At 46.0% G+C, this 20,755-nt stretch overlaps 1 protein-coding gene across 1 annotated transcript in view; it reads right to left on the reverse strand.

Moving 5' to 3' along the window:
• Nucleotides 1-314: 314 nt before the first annotated feature.
• Nucleotides 315-20,755, reverse strand: part of HPSE2 (heparanase 2 (inactive)) — a 121,921-nt gene continuing 101,480 nt past the window's right edge. The window contains exons 7-12 of the mRNA XM_081863488.1: nt 17,616-17,709; nt 15,337-15,443; nt 11,180-11,294; nt 4,999-5,144; nt 2,485-2,631; nt 315-1,443 (exon numbers count right to left, since the gene is read on the reverse strand). Of these exons, the coding sequence (XP_081719614.1) occupies nt 1,278-1,443; nt 2,485-2,631; nt 4,999-5,144; nt 11,180-11,294; nt 15,337-15,443; nt 17,616-17,709 (775 nt within the window). The 3' untranslated portion in view covers nt 315-1,277. The remainder of the gene's footprint in view (nt 1,444-2,484; nt 2,632-4,998; nt 5,145-11,179; nt 11,295-15,336; nt 15,444-17,615; nt 17,710-20,755) is intronic.

The following is a 20,755-nucleotide window of genomic DNA, read 5'->3' on the forward strand; positions in this document are numbered from 1 at the left end:
ATCCAGGGGTGTGGATGGTGCTGGTCTCAAGAAAACAGAGGCAGGGGTGCTGATAAGAGAATCTGGTTGCCATCTGGTCCTAAGTGTGACACCTGGCTGCATGCAAAGGCTGCATGCAAACCGCAGAGAGTAGAAGGACCCTAATCCAGGCTCAAGCATGCTCAGATACGGATATTATACCAACTTTCAAGTGGCTGTGTTTATGAATGGTGATTTCCCCCAACCTTGCACCCCAGTATTCAAATATCTGAAAATCCCCCAGAAGGTCCAACAGAGACCCTTGTCCCCAGCTCTGTTCCAAGGATCTTTTAGAGTTCTTCAGAAAATATAATTTAATAATTAACATTTACAGCAAATGCTCCCAGAAGGCAGCATAATTTGACAGTAGCCAAGACCAAACCTCTTCTTCCCCCACCCCACAATGCCACAGGACTCAAAACAGCTGCAGACAGCCCAGTGGCTCGTCTTATCCGGATGGACATATGCTGCACATCTTTCCCCTGCAGCTCAATTGGCTGCTTATTTCTGTAAGAGGCTCTTCTGGCTCCTGCATGCACACATGCCTCGTAGCGCCATGTGCAACTGCCTCTGTTTGCATAGCCAGTGTGCTCCATCCCACGCCTGACAGCTGCATAGCTTGTTCTACTGCCAGTTGCCAGCAGAGGGAGCAGCTCCCAAAGGAATAAAGCTGAAGGGGCCCAGGATGATTCTGAGGCTTTTCCTGTTGATCAGTTCTGCATCCTTGCCCTTGCATATGTTCAGCAAATAAAGCCTTTCCGCCTGCCCACAAGGTGGCACAATGTCTCCACTATATGATCATCATCTCTGCACAGGGTTTAAGACGTTTCCCAGGCTGTCAAGGGCAGGATGTTCTGGGCAGCTTCCCCGGATCTGTCATTTTGCAGAAGGTTCAAGTTTCTGTGCTCTTCCAAGTTTCTGAAGCAGCAACTCAGTGCTCCATCCTTCAGTGGGACAGCTTGCTGGGCAATTCCTCTTGACTCTGGCTTAATGCTTTTTCCGTAAGAGGGTAGGTGGGGACTTTGAAACCCCCCTCTTTCTCTCCCAATTCATCATGGAGGAGCCACTGCATATGGTGTTGTTGACATCATAACCACACGCCATCCAAGGATGCCCAGTGCTTGCGGGCACCCATAGCGATTCTTCAGTCTCCTTTCCCTGTGCTACCTGCCTAGTCTACCCGAGAAGGAAGCCCTTGGCAGCAGATGCCCCCACCCCGAGGCCCAGCAGGTCTGTCCTTGGCAGTGGGGTGGGTGGAGCTACCGGTATCGGCAGGCCAGGGCATTAACGTTCTTCACCACATAGAAGCTCATCGTGAGCGGTGGGATGACCAGGGTCCGGCCAGGGCGGAGGGGGCGAGGCTTCAGCGTGGGCAGAGTCCCGTCGTCCACCATGGTGAGCGGCTGCCCATTAAGCTGCACTGACCTGCACACACAGAGCAAATGCATGAGAAAACCACCTTAGGGGAGTACAAGGGAAAGGCTGGTCCTAGACACAAAGGGATCGTGGCCCAGCTTTGAGATGGCCACAGGTGTCTTTTGTGGCTAGGGGGAAAGATGCAGGAAAACTGATATTCAAGAGGGTGGCCACACCAGCTTCGCACCTCTAGGGGTTGAAGGAGCCTGGACTCTGAGGACAATGTCATGTGAAGGTCCAGGGCTGGCTGGGGCACATGGGAGTGGTAAGACTCATTCCATACTAGCAGGCAACACTTTCCCACCGGACACCAGTGCACAAACTATGCAGCTATAACAGTAGCAAATATGCTAGTGGGCAAGTCAAATGAAGCTCTAGACCATCAGAGCTGAGAATCTTCCTGGGGGTGACAATTACATTGTGTTCTCTTTGCTGCTTTGCAGTGTACCCTGCCCACACCTCCCCCAATTAATACAGGCAGACACTTAAAGATATGTGTACCAGTACACCCTACTGTATATGTCGTTTCATTTTAGGTGCCTGTTGCTTCACTGACCTGATTGATTATAAGGCAAATACAGTAAACAAATGGAGTGTGTGTAGCAATTTACAAATTAGTCCTGTTACAGGGCATAAGGTCTGGTCAATCACGGGAGGATTGTTGGTGGAAAGGAACTGCTTGGCACTACAATGGTAATATAAAGTTGAATGACATTAGAGAAGCTAAATTAGCCTGTTGCAGGAAAAGACCATGAAAGGGGGATCCCTTCGTTACCTTACAGGCTAACAGATTTATTGTGGGATCAACTGTTGGTCAGCTAAAAGATGGGAGTACAATTTACATCAAATTTAGGCAGGCTCAGCATCTTGTAAAGGTAGTGCGTGTACTGAATGGGGAATTGATGGGGAGCATCACAAGCCTGATACCTGCATCAGTAGCTCCCCCCCGCCCCCGGCACTGAACTCTAGCAGCAGTGGTCTTTCTTGTCAATCGGGAGAGGCTGGATTCTAATACCACTTTTCAATGCCTACCAGGATGATAGTGCTCACCTAGAGTGTAGCCCTTCCTGCCCATAGGGCTGCAGCACATACTGATGGACAAGCTTGTCCCGAAGGGTTCCCACCAGCTTGATTTTCTTCCGGGACCGGTGCAGGTTGATGATGTAAAGTGTGATAGAGCCGCGGACGTAGTTGTGGCTGTGTGAGACAGAGACAAGGTGGCTAAGGGTCAGTCGTGCGCACACTTCCCTAGATACCTCCTGTTAGTATCAAGGTTGAGGACTTCCCTTATTGCTCCACAGATCCCAAGATAAAATCGCTCCAGTCAAAGGAACTGGAGGATGGGGCCATATTATGTAGAAGCTGCTGACCTTTTTGACCTTTTTCATGACAGTATGAAATGTTTCCTGCCCTTCCAATTCAGGAAGTTGCCCTGTCACGTCACTTTCCTTTTCTCTCTCCTTTGCAAAGAAAAGTTTGACAAGAGAATGGCCCCGACATATCCTGCAATAGCTGGCCAGTGTGATGATGTGGGTGCAATGCACAGCTCCTCTGAACTCCTCAGCACACACAGAGCCCTATTTCTCCAGTAAGGTGGAGCTATTAAAATGTCTTGGCCAAGCGATCTAGCCTGGGTGAAGACAGGGCACAAAATGGAACTGTTGCATCCCATTATTTGAAGTAACCGCAGGGTGATGTTACCTAGGGATGGATTCTTCAGTGTGGTTCCAATCCAGTAAGATAAAGGATCGAGGACAGTGCTATGTACGTGGCATTTTCTGGTCCAGAGTGCATAGGCTGATTGGGTGATGGAAGGAGGGGTCTGCTTTGCAGCAGGGAGCTGGACTAGACAGCCTTTCAAGTCCACTGCTCTTTGATATAGCCATGGGGGCAGCCACTTCAACACTTCAAGGGTGGGTGTGTAACAAACTGGCTGCTCTTGCATTTCTAACCAATGAGATGGTCAAGTGGGCTCTAGAGTCATTAATGTGTGTTTTGCAGCCAACATGCATGACAACAGGCACTTGCAGTTTTAAGCAAATCCCTCTGAATCAGCCACAATTTGCAGCTGGCCCTGAGAAGCGCCACCAGCATCAAGACTGTCAAAGCAGGTCAATTTACAGGGCAGAAGGAAGCTACATTGCTGAAGGAAGCTCCCACCTTTTGGAATGTTTGAAAAATGGTGGAAAGGTTAAGAGCATGAGATGGGAATCCCCAGCTGAAACCTCCCCTCAACTGCATGAATTTACTATGTGGCCTTAGGCAAATCACTTATCTTCTCAGCCTTGGACCCCATCTGTAATATGGGGACAATAATACAATTCTGTTGCAGGATCTTTGTAAAGATAACCTGAGGCACTCAGAGCTTTATAAATATTATTTTCTCAGACCATATTTCTAGAGTCTAAAGCTCTTTATAGTACTCATGCTTCTGCAGCGAGCTTAGCCAGAAATGCCCCAAACAGAAGACAGAGAGAGTGAATAGCAGTCTCTCTTCCAAATGCCCAGGGCATGGGATGACCTGCCCACCTGTGCCCGCTCCTGCTGCCTTTCCTTTCCCACCTGTCCCTATCCCAGTTGCCAGTTACCTGTCAGTCACTGGCCAAGACTCCCTCCTGGAGGGGGAAGCTTGTTGAAAGCATCTGCCCGAAATGAGGAAGCAACAATGGGGACCTGTGTGCACACAGGGGACTCCCAGGCCCTGCGCTCGGAGGAGGATGCTTTGAAAAGGCTTATCACAGAAACCCTAGCTAGGCTGGGTGCCCCAAGTGAGGGGGGGGGAGGAACTGAAACCAGACCCCCGGGGCCTTTAGAGGAAAATGCACTCTCTTGATCTCATCCTGATAAAAGTTGGGCTGCAAAGGCACTCACCCTAGTCCCAGAGATAGCTGCTCTTCCCTATCATCACCAGAGCCAATCCCCACCCACCCCGGCCACAACCAGAGCAAGTAAGGATGCAGATATGTGCACAGGGATTGCGGGGGCAGCAGGGGGAAGAGAAGCAGGTCCTTAAATCCTGGTCCCCAAACAATTGTTATAACCTCCTTGCAGCAGGAGGAGAACTTAAACCTTTGGGGGGCGGGTAGACAAAAGGTGAGTTATAGACAAGAGCTACTCCCTTGCTGTATTAATTGTCCCTGGGACACCAAGTGTCAGTAAGAGACTTGCTCTTTGGCAGGGACAGGGCCATAGCTGCTCAGAAGGATGGAGCAGGAAGGTATCGCTATCATTAAATAGCTTTTGGCTGCGAACGCACCTCTCTAGTGTTAAAACACCTCTGGGTTTTGACACTAGAGATGTATACGTTTTGGGACCCACTTTTGTTTCCGAGATGTTGTTTTGAATTGTTTTTAATGTTGTGTTTTTATTGTTGTAACCTGCCCTGCAACCTCAGGCAAAAGGGATGACAGTAGCAAATCATCCTCCTCCTCTTCCATGCCACGCGACATTTTCGTCCGAGGGTGTAGCCCATGCTGAGTTAACCCTCTTGGGTCTTCCAGTCACCAGTGCCCCAGCCCCTACCTCTGTTCCAAGAAGCCGTGCTTGCGGCATGTGGCAACTCACTTGTGGTAGCTGGTGCAATGAGCGTAGATGCGCAGTTTATCACGGATCACCCTGCCAAGGCGAGGTTTCCTCTGCAGCCCGGCCACGTGCACAGAGAGCACCCTGGGCCCGACAAGTCGCTTGTAGAGAAGGGAGAGCCAGTAATCCTGCCCCACAGAAAAAGAAAAACATAAAAGCAGGTGAGTCATTACACCACATTCAATACAGGCCAGAGATCTACTTTTAATATTGTTCTCCCATGTTGCATCTTCTGCTCAAATTCTCCCTTTCACTATAACTACCAAAAACCTACAAGCTCTGCCCTATATTGGATTACGCTGCTGTAGAATGAGTGACCGTTAGTCTCGTTTATACCACTGCAGGGAGTTTTGCAGTGGGGATTCCCTGGGGATTCCTTGCACAGGTACATGTCCCGAGGCAGAAGGTGTTGGGAATGGTGTCAATAAGATGACCTGCCATGCAGTCCTATTCAGCAGACCTGCCTGTCTCCTGGCAGAGCCATTACAGGATACATTCCCAGGGGCCCAGTATAGCTTTACAACCAGGCCAGCCGGGCTGTGAAATTGTGCACTAACCACATGGAGAATAAATGTTGCTGTAATCTGGCATGTAGCAGCAGCATAATAGTCCCTTCACTCGCGGCCCTCTGAGAGCTATTATTGGCAAACAGAGGAGAACATTAAATGTCACTTGTGGTTCTGCTCTCCACACTTCACGTCCTGTTCCTTCCAGAGACGCATGTTCACGCCTGCAGATGAGATGAGGCGCAGCAACAGGGGTGCCATCAGCCACAAGTATGAGAACAACACACACTTAGCACGCAAGTGTGAGGCAAACAGTGTGGTGTTTTCTCCCAGCCAAAGTGCCTACTGGGTGTGTTACTCTGTTCTTTATAAAGAATAGTTGCCTAGAACTCATTTTCAGAAGCTGCAGCACAATTCTGAGCTGTGAGAGTGTTAAAAGAAAAGGCCGAAAGTATTTGTGGTGAACAATATCACCCAAGGGGTGTGAGAAGACAGAATTTCAGATCAAGGACAACTTTAGGGGAACTTTGAAGTACGCCTGACCCTGACCAAAGGCAGCCTTTGGGAGTAAGCTGAGAGTAGTCTGGGAGTATCTCCCAAGGGCTGCCATTGCCATGTTCTTCCTGGAAACTCACTTAACACTTTCCTTTTCAAGCACCTGTTGGCCTTCATTTCCCTTAGACACAGGACAGGGTGTTGCATAGACCGGTGGTTTTCGACTAGTGTGCCGTGGCACCCTGGGATGCCTTGAATGATGGTCAGGGGTGCCACGGGCAACACTGGCCTCTGTCCATCTTTCTTTCCCTCACTCCTCTGATGCCCTCTCACATCTCTGCCTCCCAAAGGCTTGCACAGCTGTTAGTTGCAGCAGCCCTGGCAACAAGCTTCCCAGGTCAATGGTGCCTTAGGGTCTGGCCAGGAGCTGCTAGTTTCCAGGAACTGAGGCAGCTCAGAGATCAGGGGTGGCTACAGCGGTTGCCTGGAGGACTCCCAGGGAGAAGGGAGAGGAGAGGAGGAGGGAACACTCCACAAGGGAGGTTGTTTGAAAAAGGGTGAGATGCTACCAGCTTGGCAGGCAAGGGGTGACATAACTAGGTTCCTGAGCCCCACAGGAGTGCTGCAGAAAGAAGGTAGTTGGTCAAGGGAGCTGAAAATGGCCAAGAGGTTGAAAACCTCTGGCATAGAACATTAGTATCCAGTCTAGTACTGCTGCTCAGCTAATTGATGAACCCGTTCCTTATGAGAACATTGGAACTTGCCTTATCCTAAGTCAAACCATTGGTCTATCTAGCTCAGTACTGTCTATAGTGACCAGCGGTGGCTCTCCAGGATTTCAGGCAAGGGTTTCTCCCAGCCTTACCTGAGGTTGCACAGGTGGAACCTAGTCCCTTTTGCCTGCAACTGGGCCACAGTCCTTCCCTCAAACCATGACATGACAGGAGAAGGAAGATAAGAGAGCAACTTTGACCCTTCAAGTTCTCCTGGGTCTGGGTAGATGCTGAAATCTGTTCAGTGGGATGAGTGGCCGTGTGATGTGCCACAGAACCTGAAGCTGTGCTGATCAGCCCAGAACTGCCTTGGATGGAGTCTTAAGCATTACTGTGACATGACGGGAATTGGATCCTGCCCTGATGGCTGATGGGTAGGAGCGGAGAGTCTCCCAGGCTCTTGCAGCAGCTGGAGGAATAGCTGAGCTGTACCTTGTCATCACCTCTTCCTGACAGAGTCCAGAGCATGGGGGTGGATGGGAACTGAGTTCAGTGCCACTGGCAATCAAGGCTCCATGGCTGTTTTGTGCAAGGCACTTTCCACTTCATTCTCTACATCCACAGAGCTGGATGTGTGTGTGTAGAAAGCCTTTGTGACCCAAGATGCAGGTGTAACTGAGTCAGTACCCACTGCAAGATATACTACCATGGCCCCTTCTGTTTCTAGGATAGCCAAGTGGCCAGCTTCCTGGCAATCCAAAGGCCCCTGGTTCAAGCTTTTTACTCCTCATAAGTAGCAAGTGCAGATTTGTGAGTTTTCTATCTAGCAGGACCAGAAAACTTTGTCCCACTGCACTATATATTTTCTGCTCGTAGAATATGGGTGGTATTTGAAGACACTGTCTTTTATCTTTGATCTTCAGAGCAGCAGCAGAGTTGAAAGACACTCATGTTGGCAGGTTGAATTATCCCTGGATCTCTGAACTCAGCCACATGAGCTCAGCTATCAGAGCATCTGCTTCGGCAGAGCATCTCTGTAGCTGGAGCTTTCATTCTGACTGAGCTGGATGGGCCTTGGCATGGAAAGCCAAGGAACGGAGCTCTTGCAATGGGCGCCCAGCCTGAGTTCGTTGCCAGCTGATGGGCAGCCAGGCTAAGGCAGTGATTGATGCCGCGGCTTCTCTCAGCAGCTAAGGGTCTGCACAAAGGAAAGGCAGCATGTGGAAAAGTCTTTGTCACCGAGCGAGAGGGAGGATTTGGTTTCACATCCCAGCAGCCCTACACAGGCCCAAACGGCTGCTTTCATCTCAGTGATAGCTCCCACGGGAAAAGAGCGGCCGCCACACCTCACCCCAGGTTCAGTCTGGCCTTGCTGTTATTGTTGCTGGTTTTTTTAAAAAAACAAAAACCCTCTAGCAACTCACCTGCTGAGGGCAAAAAGGAAAGATATTGGCTAAAAGTATAATGAGAGATGCTTTTCAAAAAAGAAATGGAAGGACAGCCATTCAAAGTGCAGTGCCCTGAAGATAAATAGCACAGAAGAGGGAGTCCTGTTCCACATTAGGACTACCTTGAAGCACTTGCAAATCCTCCAGGAAACTCTCCTACATCTCTCTCACACACATACACCTCCCTGCAAGACTTGGACCCTTCTGGGGGCCCCATACTCTCAGTCACCGGGTATAGCAGTGACTTAAGAGAAAATGACTTATATTGTTATTTTATTTATTAAATGTATATACTGTCCTTCATCCAAAGATCTCAGGATGGCTCACAAGATAAAGATACAAAATAAAAGCACAAATAAATATTATATTTGCATGCTCAGTTGATGGCATATGTAATTTTGGTTTGGGACCATGTAACACTTGTTCTTCTGCATGTGTCTCATGGAAGGCTGATTGTTATCTGTAAGCTATATTTCCTTTCCTCTTCCCCTCCACCTCGTTATTAGACAGATTTATTTATTTCATATATTAGTCACCTGTTGACCTAGTCCTCTAGGGGAGGAACAAGACAAATTCATTAAAGCATTAAAATATCAGATCCAATTTGCCCCCCCTTTTTTTGCCCTTCTGGACCAAGGCATGATGAAGAAAGAAGCCCCCAAGAAATGCTCCCCCTCTCAGTCTTTTTAAGGGAAGAATATGAATTGGGGGTTAAGGATAACCTGCTTTTTCCAACATACCTTGTTCACTGGAAAAAACATGATGTCCTTTTGTACCGTGGATCCACCCAAAGAACCTGGGATAACTCAGTTGGTAGAGCATGGGACTCTTAATCAAAGGGCTGTGGATTTGAGCCCCACATTGGGCAAAAGATTCCTGCATTACAGGGTGTTGTATTAGATGACCCTCACAGTCACCTCCAACTCAACAATCCTATTTTTTTTTAATGGGGGGGGGGTTTGACTTCTCTAATCCATTTTCCTGATGCCCGAAGATGTGAGGCTGAAGGAGCCAGAACCAACAGCTGATTATCTGAGAGACAACTGTAAGAAGTCCAGAGTCTCCCAAAGACTCAGCTGCAGAAGAATGCAAAATCTACAGCTCATTACAGGCAGGACTCCGCATTTGTGGCAGCCCTTCTGCTTCCCAGATCCCCACCGCTGCATTCCAGGGGCCTGCTGGCAGTGTCTCTCAGATTGGTACCCTGGACCAGGCTTGTAAATTCCTGGCCGAGGAGATCCAGAGCTTCTCGGCGCTGCCAAGAGTTCCACTTGCAAGGTGTAGAATTTATTAGACTGAAAAAAGATGAAAAGAAAACCTGCTACTTTTAAAGACCTTTTACATACGGTTTCCTTATTAGAGTCCGGAGCGCTTGGAACAGCAACGGCCTCAGCATTTTTGAAGAGCTACAAATGAGCGGGTTTGCATTAAACTGGAGGGAACTGCCCTGCTGTGTGAAGTTGTGAACTCCTTTCACCTTCGTTCCTATAAATCTAAACGGCGTTCAGCTCCGTTTTCCTGACTCTTTAGTCTTTCCCTAAGGAGCCGGCTGCCCTGACTTTGGTTGTTACTACAGCATGTTTTTAAGACTCTTAAGACTCCTCTCCTGCCCCTCCCTTCTCCTGCTTGTGCACCCCCCCAAGAAACCCCTGACTCTCTTGCTCTTGTGTACCCCACAAGGGTCCCACAGAGACTTTCACAGTGGACCAAGTTCCAGCTCCAGAGGTAATCCTGCCCCCATCTGCTTTCAACATGTTGTGCTTGACATTAACTAATGTCTCCTATTAGCACTGAAAGAAACCAATCTGGAAAAATGTATTTTCAAGCCGAGTTCAAACAGGCCACAAGGAGCAGTGGATTTTCAGCTGCTCGTAGCTTTTTCTTTCTTTCTTTCTTTTTTGTGATGCAGCCAAGAGTCTGAGGAACAGGTCAAGGGCACAGAAGTCAAGCACAAATCCCCTGATTTACTGACTGGGAACAGGAAAGGCAGAGAGGAAAAACTGAGACTGATATGGCAGAGACACTGCGAGTGGACAGGCGGAGAGAGATAAGAGAAAGGGGTGGGTGCTGTGTTGCACATCTGACAACAGGGAAAGGGATAGCCAGCCCTGGCCTGAAATGGGGACACAGAAATGTAGATGGGGACAGAGCTAGTATAGTATAGTATGATCGGAGTACAGTGGAGAAGCAGTGTAGTTTAGTGGTTAGAAAGTTGGACTAAGGCCACATTCACACCATATAGTCAAAGCACTGTGATACCACTTTAAACAGGTATGTCTTCCCCAAAAAGAATTCTGGGAGCTGAGAGTTGCTGGGAGGCTCCTGTTTCCCTCACAGACCTACAATTCCCAGAGTTCCCTGTAAAACCACCAAAAGAATTGTACTGCTGTGAGGGGAATAGGGACCTCGTACCAACTCTCAGCACCCTTAACAAACTACAGCTCCTAGAATTCTTGGCAGGGAAGCCTTGACTGTATCATAGTGCTTTAAATGTGTGGTGTGAATACGGCCTCAGACCTGGGAGACCAGAGTTCAAAACCTCACCCAGCCATGAAACTCATTTGGGTCTGTCTCTCAGACTAATTTACCTCACAGGGGTTTTGTGAGGATAAAATGTGGAGAGGGAGAATTACCTATGCTACCTTGAGCTCTCTGGAGGAAAAATGGCATATAATAATGTAGTAATAAATAAATATGTGAATACAAAATGTAGTGTGTGGGGGTCAACATGTCATATATCTTTATTGGTTAAGAAAATAACTGCTGTTCTGGAACAGCAACTGCAAAAAGGATGGTGTGGGTGGGTGGGTGGGTGGGTGGGTGGGTGTGTAAAAAGAGGTGTGGAGAATAGGGCAAAACAAGAGGCCATGGTCACACTGCATACCTATAGCAAATAGATAAGGAAACCAAGCAGTCTGGTGTGGCAGAGACCAAATAAGAACAGACTGGTGATGAGACAAATTCAAAAGATGCAGAAAGGAACATGGTGTTGCACACCTACCGGCAAAGGGTTGAAGTTCTGGTCCACAAGATGGTTGTGCCCATGGTCAAAAAACGAGTGTCGCATTACTACATCAATGCCTTGACTGGACAACATCCCAAGAGAGTTCAGCCACCTGGCAAAAAAACAGAGGACTGAATTGGTATTTCAGAGAGTAGCAGGCGATGGATCCCCAAAACATTCTTCTACATTCTGCCTCAGCCCCACAGATTCTTGGCTCCCATACTTAAGACCAATTGAAGTGTTAACAACAGATTTAGTTCCTTCTATCAAGGAAGCACACTACAAATGTCTTCATCTCCATTTTTTCCTCACAGCATCCCTGTGAGGTAGTTTAAACAGAGTAATAGTGACCGACCTGAAGTCACCCATTGAGGTTCACTGCTGAGCAGAGATTGGACTGTTTATAGTGTGTAATTACTATCCTTTATTCAGTCATTTTTATGGAGAATTCAAATGAGCTCATAGTCAACCAGTTGGAATGATTGTGTTGTCTGTGTTGCCTTTTTGCAGAGCTGATTGGTTTGGTTTTTAAGAGATAAAATGCAATTGCAATATTCAATGTGGAGTAGCAAAGCACTACGGCTACTGTGTCTTTAATTATAAGCTTTCTTATTGTTCAGTGCAACCAACAATCTGTCTTTTCATTACCCCTTAATTAGTCAATTATTTGTACCCTGGTGAGTTTTAACTATGGATTTCTTCTTGTTTTTTATTTTCTGAAATAGCATTATTTTACAATTGAAAAGAAAATTCAAAAATGAAAAGAAAGCACCCCGCACACAATAACAGAGACTAATTAAGAAGATCTTCGACACTGCTGCTGCCTTCATGAATAGGAAGCAATTAGAGGCAGAAGACACAATGAGGAAGCTTCTTCATAAAGTTACAGGCAACCTTCCCCGAAAGAGACTTACTACTTCATAGTAAACATTATAGAAGAATCTTGGCCATAGGGACCAGCATCTTCAGATAATATAGTGCTATAATAAGCGCTATATGGAACTTGCTAACTGTGGAAAAACAATGCCTTAATTCAAAAGGGTTCTAGTGTGGATGAAATTCTGAAGTGTAATGTCTCTTTTTCAAGTCCAATACTCTAGCGATGGACAAATCAATTGAAGTCCATGTTGCTTTTGCATGTGTTCACCTGTGTCACTTTTGCATGGATTCATTTTTTTTCTTGCATTGATCAACAAATATTTTTTAAAAACCTGCACAAAAATTCACATTTTAAAGATATGGATTGAATCCAGCTATACAGTATAGTGAATGTGCAGAATGACTTCTGCAAGTACAATGGAATACCTCCCTCTCTCCTTCCCCCATGTCACCCCCAAATCTGCCCCAGAGGGTTGGGGGAGCAGACTGGAGTGTAGGGAAAACTCCACTGTACTTACAAAACTCATTCCATGTATGCAATGATGGGCTAGTTAGATAAAAACCAATTTTTAAATATTTATTTTAAAAGCTTTTTCTCTTAAAATACTTTTTCTAATATACTCTTTCTCAAAATATTCATTTTAAATGCATTTTGCCACGATTAACCAGGAATGAACAAATATGACAATTTAGTTTCTTTCAGTTTCTCATTTTGCCAATCTTAAAATTTAGTTCATTTCTGCATCAGTTTATATGTGATTTTAAGTCAGCATGAAAACACACAGATTCACATTAAAATACACACCCAATCAACCCCTTGTTGAAACTGCTGAAAATTGAGTTGCAACATTCAGAAAAGTGTGAAAGTTTGTGAATAATTACATTAATCCAGATCAGACCAGTTTGAACTGGAATTTGCAAAAAACAAATTCTTCAAGTTTCCCTACCACACCCTATCCAGCACACAGCACTACTTTCTTCTCCAGCTTGCACTCTGATAAAAGTCCTCTGCTCTTTTGGCAACAGAAATTCAAGCGTTTTTCAAGAGATAGATGCTAATGTGATAAAATGTTGTGAAGTTATCTGGTGAAAACCACTTTTGGGAACACGGTTAATGCTACACATTTTCCCCGTTTCCATTAAAGGCTGTGCTGGAATTACTGTACACAGTTATATAGATCCCAGCTGAGATATTCAGTGATAGCCAAAAAAACAATTCCATGACTATCAGTGATGGTCCCTGAGGTTAGGGAGAAGCAAAGCGATTGCACAGAAATAAAATAGAAAGAAAAGATGCAATTTTAGAAGTCATTTTTATTTACTCATTTTAGCTGCGAGGCTGCAATCTTACTTATACGCTTAGTAAACCCCAGTGAATTTGGGAGTAAGGATGACTGACTGACTTGGGAGGAGGCATGCACAGAATTGGGTTGCACGTGTAAAATAGCACAGAGCAGGCAGCAATTTTCAAGTAAATCCTGTCTGTTGATGTACAGCTACACCATCTTCACTGTACATCTGACATTCTAATGAGCAAAGACAAACGGGGCGGGTGCTGGTAGGGAAGAGAAGAAGGGCATGGGAACTTTCAGCCAATCAGCACTCTGACCAAGCTGCTGGGAAAGGAAGCCAGAGGTATGTGTACTCTGTGCTTAACAAACATACATACATACATACATACATACATACATACATACATCACGCTGAGATATCCCAAACTCTGTGGCTCAAAAAGCTGGACTCTATATAAAACAGGCTTCTCCAACCTGCTGTTCTCCAGATGTTTTGTACTGTGACTCCCACCAGCCCCAGCCAGAATGGGCTGGGGATGATGGGATTTGTAGTCAAAAACATCTGGAAGGCACCTGGTTGGGAAGGCTGATATAAAGTATACAGATAAAACAAATTGGTGCTTATTTTTTAAAAAAACCGTATTCCATTTCTGTAAGTAGCTGGAAGGGACAAGGAGCTCTGCAAGGCACTGATGTCCTTCCTTCTCTCTGACCACAGAAAATAATAAATTACTCAATTCTCTGACATCAGAGATGTCTCCAGAAAATGTTCCAAACCTACCACATAAGGGTCCAAAGCCTTCTTACTTGGGTGGTAAAGAAAGCTAAAATTCTCATGAAATTGAGTTTTGTGCTTCACTAGATCAATTTTCTATACTTGTACAGAAGGGAGAAAACACACATAGCCTTGAATCACCTTTGTCAGTGGCAAAGCCAGGCTGTAAAAAACCATCCTGAAGAACAGGCAAGATACACCCTTTGGATAAGTGAATGGGATGGAATGGGACCTCATTGAAAACAGCCTCTTTCACTGGCAGGATTTCCTTAGAACTTGAAAACTAGCCATCCAGTTTATCCTTAAAAGGTTTCTCCATGGAAGGAAATTCCAGAACTTTGGGGCAGTTTGTTCCATTGTCCAAGTGGTCTTACAGTCATAAAGTTTTTCCTGTCTCTTTCTGGTAAACAGATGCTTTTGGTGGGAAATTTCTGACGAAGAATTTACAATAATGCATTCACAGTGAAATCCTATATATGTTTACTCAGAAGAAAGTCCAACTGTATTCAATGCATTTCATTCCCGTGACAGTATGCATAGGGCTGTTGCTTTTCAGTGCAATTCTATACATGTCTACTCAGAAGTAGAATGGGACTACTCATTAAATTAAATGGGATGTACTCCCAGTTAAGTAGGTCTAGATCAATGCGCAAAGTGTTCTGAAACTTTTATTCTGGAAATGAGGCAGAGAATCGGTTCACTGGGGGGGGGGGGAGACACTGCATGTGACCTTAACTGTGGAGTACTGTCCATGTGCACATGTGCACACACACACTGCTTCCATGGGGGACATTACCCTTATCAGGACCTAAATTTGTGGGGCTTTAATCCTTTGCCCTTCTGCTGTTGTCTCAATCTGGATTGTGCTTCCTGGGCCTGCAATTTTCATTGCAAACAAAACAAAACAAAAACCCATGTCGGAACCTTTTTTTGTTTTTGCTGTTTTCAATGTATGCTTCCCTCCCCAATCCAGACTGGGAGTGCAGCAAGATGCAAAGAGTTAACCTCTCCCCAACCTCCTTGCTAGGGTTCCAAACTGGATTTGGGGTGCTGGACTGGGGAACTGGTGAGGGATCCTTGTACTCAAGGACAAGCAGCCAGGGGACAACCAGCTGACATACCTATTGATTAATTGATTAATTCCTTGTCTCCACATCACACACACCACCACCAACAACAACAACAAAAACACACTCAGGTTGACTCACAGGAAGCTGGCAGCATAGGAATCTGAGAGGTTGGTGATGCCTCCTTCAGAGGTGGCTCCGATGCCCTCGAGCCAAATCCTTTTTCCAGGCACATGTGCATTGACAACCTATTGCCAAAATAAAAGGGCAAGGATGGTCAGTAATCTTCAGGAGGCAGCTAGTACTCATAAAATGCTATGGATGTGGACAGGTTAGCACAAATAGGATTGCTTGGCTTTGCATGGCTTAATGAGGTCACAGAGTACAGGTGAGTAATAGGTGGGAAACACCATGAGCTAAAGAAAATATCTTACCAACACCACCCCATTGCCTGGCATCAGTCTTCCTTACCTCTCCCCCACTTCCTGCACTGATCTTACGCCAACCCCTTAACATACAGGTCTTTGCAGGCTTTCACTTTGACCATTTCTTAAGTGCCCAAGGAGCCTCTGATCCAGCACTGGTTCCCTTCTCTAGGCTTATGTGTCCCATCTGAAGCACCACATAGCATGCTGGCGAAGAAAGCACCCCACTGTTGCAAGATGGGGTTGTTATTTCTTCAAAGTCCCATCTCCTTGCAGAAATAGAAATTACACACACACACTAACTTGTGTAGGAAATATCCCATATTCATAGATAAACTTCCCTTCCAAGTTACATCACATTAGGCTGGCATGCCATCTAACTATGGGGCAACCCTACCATCTTCCTGACTGGACCACCATCCATCCTCTCATAGCAGTTATGCAGCAAAGGTTGCCCTCATTCTCAGTTTTAAAAAGTTGATCATCTCTGATCCTCATATGGCGACTCCTTTGCATATATGTTCATTGAAAGCTGCCCTTCAACCAGCACTGCACAAAAGGGCCACTTTCACACACTGTATTTGTCATGTGTATATACATAAACATATGTGCACAGCTAACACATTTCTCACTGTTTTTATGATATAAAAACAATGCACCATGGAGCTGGGATCAGACATAGCTCCTTACTGTATGTACAAGTATAATGTGTAAATTTGCCAAAGAACTAAATAAAGGAATAGCAGCCAAATGAAAGGGGGAAAATCTGGTTAGTGCTCAGATGGTCAATCTACATGGGTGCACAGGGTCTAACTTCTCCATAAGCCAGGACAGGATTTCAGACTCTAAACTGTTCCTGAGAAACTGAGAATAGGAACTATGGTGGCAGCAACTACGAAGCAATCTCACGTCACAACCTCGCCAGATTGCATAATGAGAGTAATAATAGTCCTGGGCATAGGGTGGCAACAAACCTGCTAGTTTTGGAGCAGCCAAAACTTTCTCACAAGGCCTTGATTCTAAGACCAAATTGGACAGTGGTACTTTGATGAGCATCTGAAGTGGTGAAATGGAGATATGTACATGGCATCAGAGATACCGGCCTGGGAAATGCCATCGTAACACAAGACAAACATTGGCAGCACAGACATGCCCAGGACAAGACGGCGCCAGCAAACAAAAGCGCATCAGTGACAACAAGGACTGAGGATGCCAGCTTGCAGCTCCTTCTGCCTCTGCACAGGAGACCTGTCAGAGTGCCTAGGAGATCTGGCCACTTGCCAGACCTGGCTTCATTACCTGAAGGCAGCATCTTGTAGCAATAAAACAAGGCAAGAGCATAGAAAGGGGCTCATAACTTCAATTAGTGGCACTTCACCTAATATTTTGTGTTGGGTTCTCTAACAGAATGATTGGTCCCCTATTAGGATCAGCCTGATAGCCCAGATGAAAATCCGACCCCAAATTAAGATTTAAAAAGTCCTTTCTGACAAATCATGTTTGTTTTGATGAGTCAACCATTCTAGTCAACAATGGATCAAACATTCCTGCCAGGAAGCCTCATAGCTAAGCAAGGTGCATTCCATAAAGAAGAGCCATATTTCCTTCTTACATTTCATTTTAATTTCCAAAGGTCTATTGCCTCACCCTCAATTCCTATCTTGTTGAGACTATAGTACATTTACTGCCATAAACTACCAGAAGTTCTGATACTACTACAGCTTGACTGACTCCAAAGTAGCCATTCCCAATGCTCCCATGGGGACAGAGCCTGTCTATGGGGCATATCTTGGATATCTTCATACCTACTCTCCCAGCTTTGCTTAGCCTGACCTGAAAGCTGGGGTCCTGCGGGGCCCATAAGTAGCAAGGTTGGTCCCAACTGAAACCCCTGCTAGGTGTGTCTAGCACTGGGCAGAGTGAGCCCAGGAGAAAGCTCCCCACCCTTGGAGACATGCTGCCCTCTTGCCCCAGCCATCCCTCTCACTCACGCACTTTCTGGATTTTCCTGATCTGGTCAGAGAGTGTGTCTAACAGGCGCGTTTTCAGGAAGTCCGTCACCTTGGCCACTCGGCCATCAAGGTAGTAACTGGAATGAAAATGAGAAGGCAACAGTCAGAGAGGGGCTGCAGTTATGTGCTCTCCCTCACCCTGGCTAAGGACCGCGCCTCTGATGCCCACATTTGGGGTTCCCCAAAGGTTGTTCTCTGTTCTACATAAGATGAGTTGCTCTTACTGACCTTTGTTTCTTCTACCACTCTCTTCTCTGTGCCTTCTGCCACAGGATGCTCCCTGTGCCCAGAGGACCCTCCCCACAATTTCCCTCTCTTCTAAAAGCCCTTCCATAATCCATCTCTTCAGCAAAGTCTTTGCCTGCACCTGCACTTCCATTTGCACAAGTAATTGTGCAATTAGTCCCTGATCTCTACTTCCTACTAACTTGTCCATCTAATGAAGACAGCAAGCCCTCTGGGCAGAAACACGTTTCTATGTTCCGCACAGTGCCTAGCACCACATCTGGTGCAAAATAAAGAGAAAAATATTATTAAGGTTCCCAACTGTGAGCTTGCCCATCCAGTCAGGCCCTTCTGCTCACATTGTGCATATTAATTGATTGACCAAGTATGAATACACTGCTACAACTAACCTCACCACCCTGTTCTTTCTGACACGTGAAAGAACAGGAAATGCACAATTCTTCACCAGATTTGAGAGGCCATGTGTCCCTCAGCACCAGTTTCTGGGGTGCAGTAACAGGGAAGGGTTAATGTGTTCATGCACTTGTGGGTGTCCCAAAGGCATGTGGTTGGTCACTGTGGGGAAAAGGGTGCTCAACTAGATGGATAGTTGATTTGATCCAGTGGAGTTCCTTTTATGCTCTTACCAACACCAGATCCTGTAAAGAGATATCTGGACCAATGTTTCAGAAACCATACACTGACCGGGCCATTACCACCCTCCATTAGCCATGCTGAGTTTCCCCATGAAAGAGTGCAATATATAGGTATAACAAATCAGTGCATGAATGAAAAGAGAGGGTAAATGGGACTAGATTTATTGCAGAGGCAACATTGTAAGCAGAAGGATAATGCCAGCAGAGGATATTTTCTGAAAAAGTACTGGATGGATTTAGACTTGGGCCGGAAAATGACAGGCAAGGATGTGCTGGTTCTAAGACATCCCTGGGAGTTTTCTTTCCAAACGTTGAGAGACTGGTCACCAGGCAGGCAAGATGGCACAGACCTTTACCAGTGTTTTTACTATTGCATTGCTTAAGTGTCTCCAGCATCTTTGCAAGGATAGGGAGAACACCAGAGCAAACTAACCCCACATCTGGTGATTCTCTTGGTTGCTCCACTAGGTCTGGTAGATAGCTGCCCAATGGCAATCAGTTGTTTCCAACACTCCCATTTACTTTTATTGGAGCATTCCCTTTTCTGCATGATGCATAAAAACGTCCTTGGGCTTTTGAGACAGGCAAAGCAGACCTTTCCTGCTGAAAAGGGGGTGGGTGGGTCCTAGACCCTCCTAAAGGCTACAAGATTAGCACCTGTTGTCATGCTGAAACTGTGTGGCTCCTCTGCATGTGTTTCGAGGGGCGGAAGTCTGTTGTGAAAAGTTTGAACCACTGAGCACGTTCACATGTAATGCTAAGCCAAGATGTGTGTTGGTTTTTTGAACCATAATATGCATAAGTTGTATGCTGATGCATACAGTTCAAGCATTCCTGCTTTGCTCCTCCCTTCATCCAGCTGGGAGCAACAATCCACAAGTTCTGGCTTGGCATGATGTCATCCTAGCAAGTGCTCCTCCTAGTACATTGCTCCCAAACAAACCACAGTCGGCAAGACAAGAATAATAAACCTTGGCTTCGCAGCATGGTTAGTTTGGAGAGGAACAAATAATGCACACTGGTTTGGACATAATGCTAAAGTCAAGGGTTGTGGTTTGCTTTCCCCAGCTGGGAAGAGCAAAACAGGAATGCTAGTGCACATTATGGATAAACAAGTTGCACACCTTGCCTTAGTGTTACATGTCAGCACATCCCTTGGATTAAAACAAAGGGACTGCACAGCATGTTTGACTTAAAATGTTTGCTAGCACATCTGGAAGCATAGTGGGGAATGCTGTTTGGACAAATATGGCAGGAGTTGAGCCCTACAACTGAATGGTACAGTTACTGTGAGGTTTGGGGTTAGGAAATTAATGAAGAAGTTGTTTAAAGTTTGGCATAGGCCCAACAGACCGCACTCCTTCCCAAGAGCAGTAGTCTGAAGCTCAATCAGGCTTCTGAGCAAAATAATATCAGCTTCAGTGGTAGCAGAAAAAACATTATTTTCATATATCGTAAAGACACCACAGTCTCTGTTGTGGCACATTGTCCCAAAAGGAAACATAGACCCTGGTTAGTGCATCTGCATCCCTTAGAATCTCACACCATTCATGGAGATTTGAGTGGTGTGTAACAATATATTTGCTCTGCTGGCAGCTCTCCAGTTCAGGAACTTAAAGAAGACTGGAAGGGTTATTTGCCTCTCCCCATCAACATGTTAACTTCAGCAGCAAAAGCCCAAGGTGAATCATGGACAAGAAATGTCTATTACATATCTAATCATGCAATTCAGCACCACATCACTGTCTGCACTGTGCTTGCCGCCTACCTGCATGCTTAAAAGCCTATGCAAGCCATTTCTGGGGAGTTGGGATGCCAGCTGCCTCTTACACTAAGCAAAACTATGAAAGCATCAGTATCTTTTTAAGACACCACCCACAATTAACGGCCCAAACCATTAGCCTCAGATGGGATTTAATGAGCAGAGTTTGAGGGCTTCAGAACAGCTGTTTTTGTTTTACTCCTCTTTATGGTAGAGGAACCTTTGCCCCATTATCTGACCCCCTCCTTTTATTTCAGTTAATTGCATTAAAGCCATTTCCCAACACTCAGGAATTTCCAAATCCATTCCTGCTCCAGGAAGGTCTGCTTGGAATTAGAGCCCCACCACCTCCTCTCTTCGTCCCACCTCCCAGTTTTTTCTCACTAGCTAGGGAAGGGGAAGCTGGCACCTTCCCCCTGCAGCTATTCAGCAAGGCACAGGTTTCCTGCACAAAATACTTCCTCCATCTCTGGTATTGTC

Source organism: Podarcis erhardii (assembly GCF_964252035.2).
Source record: "Podarcis erhardii genome assembly, chromosome: 5".
Lineage (NCBI taxonomy): Eukaryota > Metazoa > Chordata > Lepidosauria > Squamata > Lacertidae > Podarcis > Podarcis erhardii.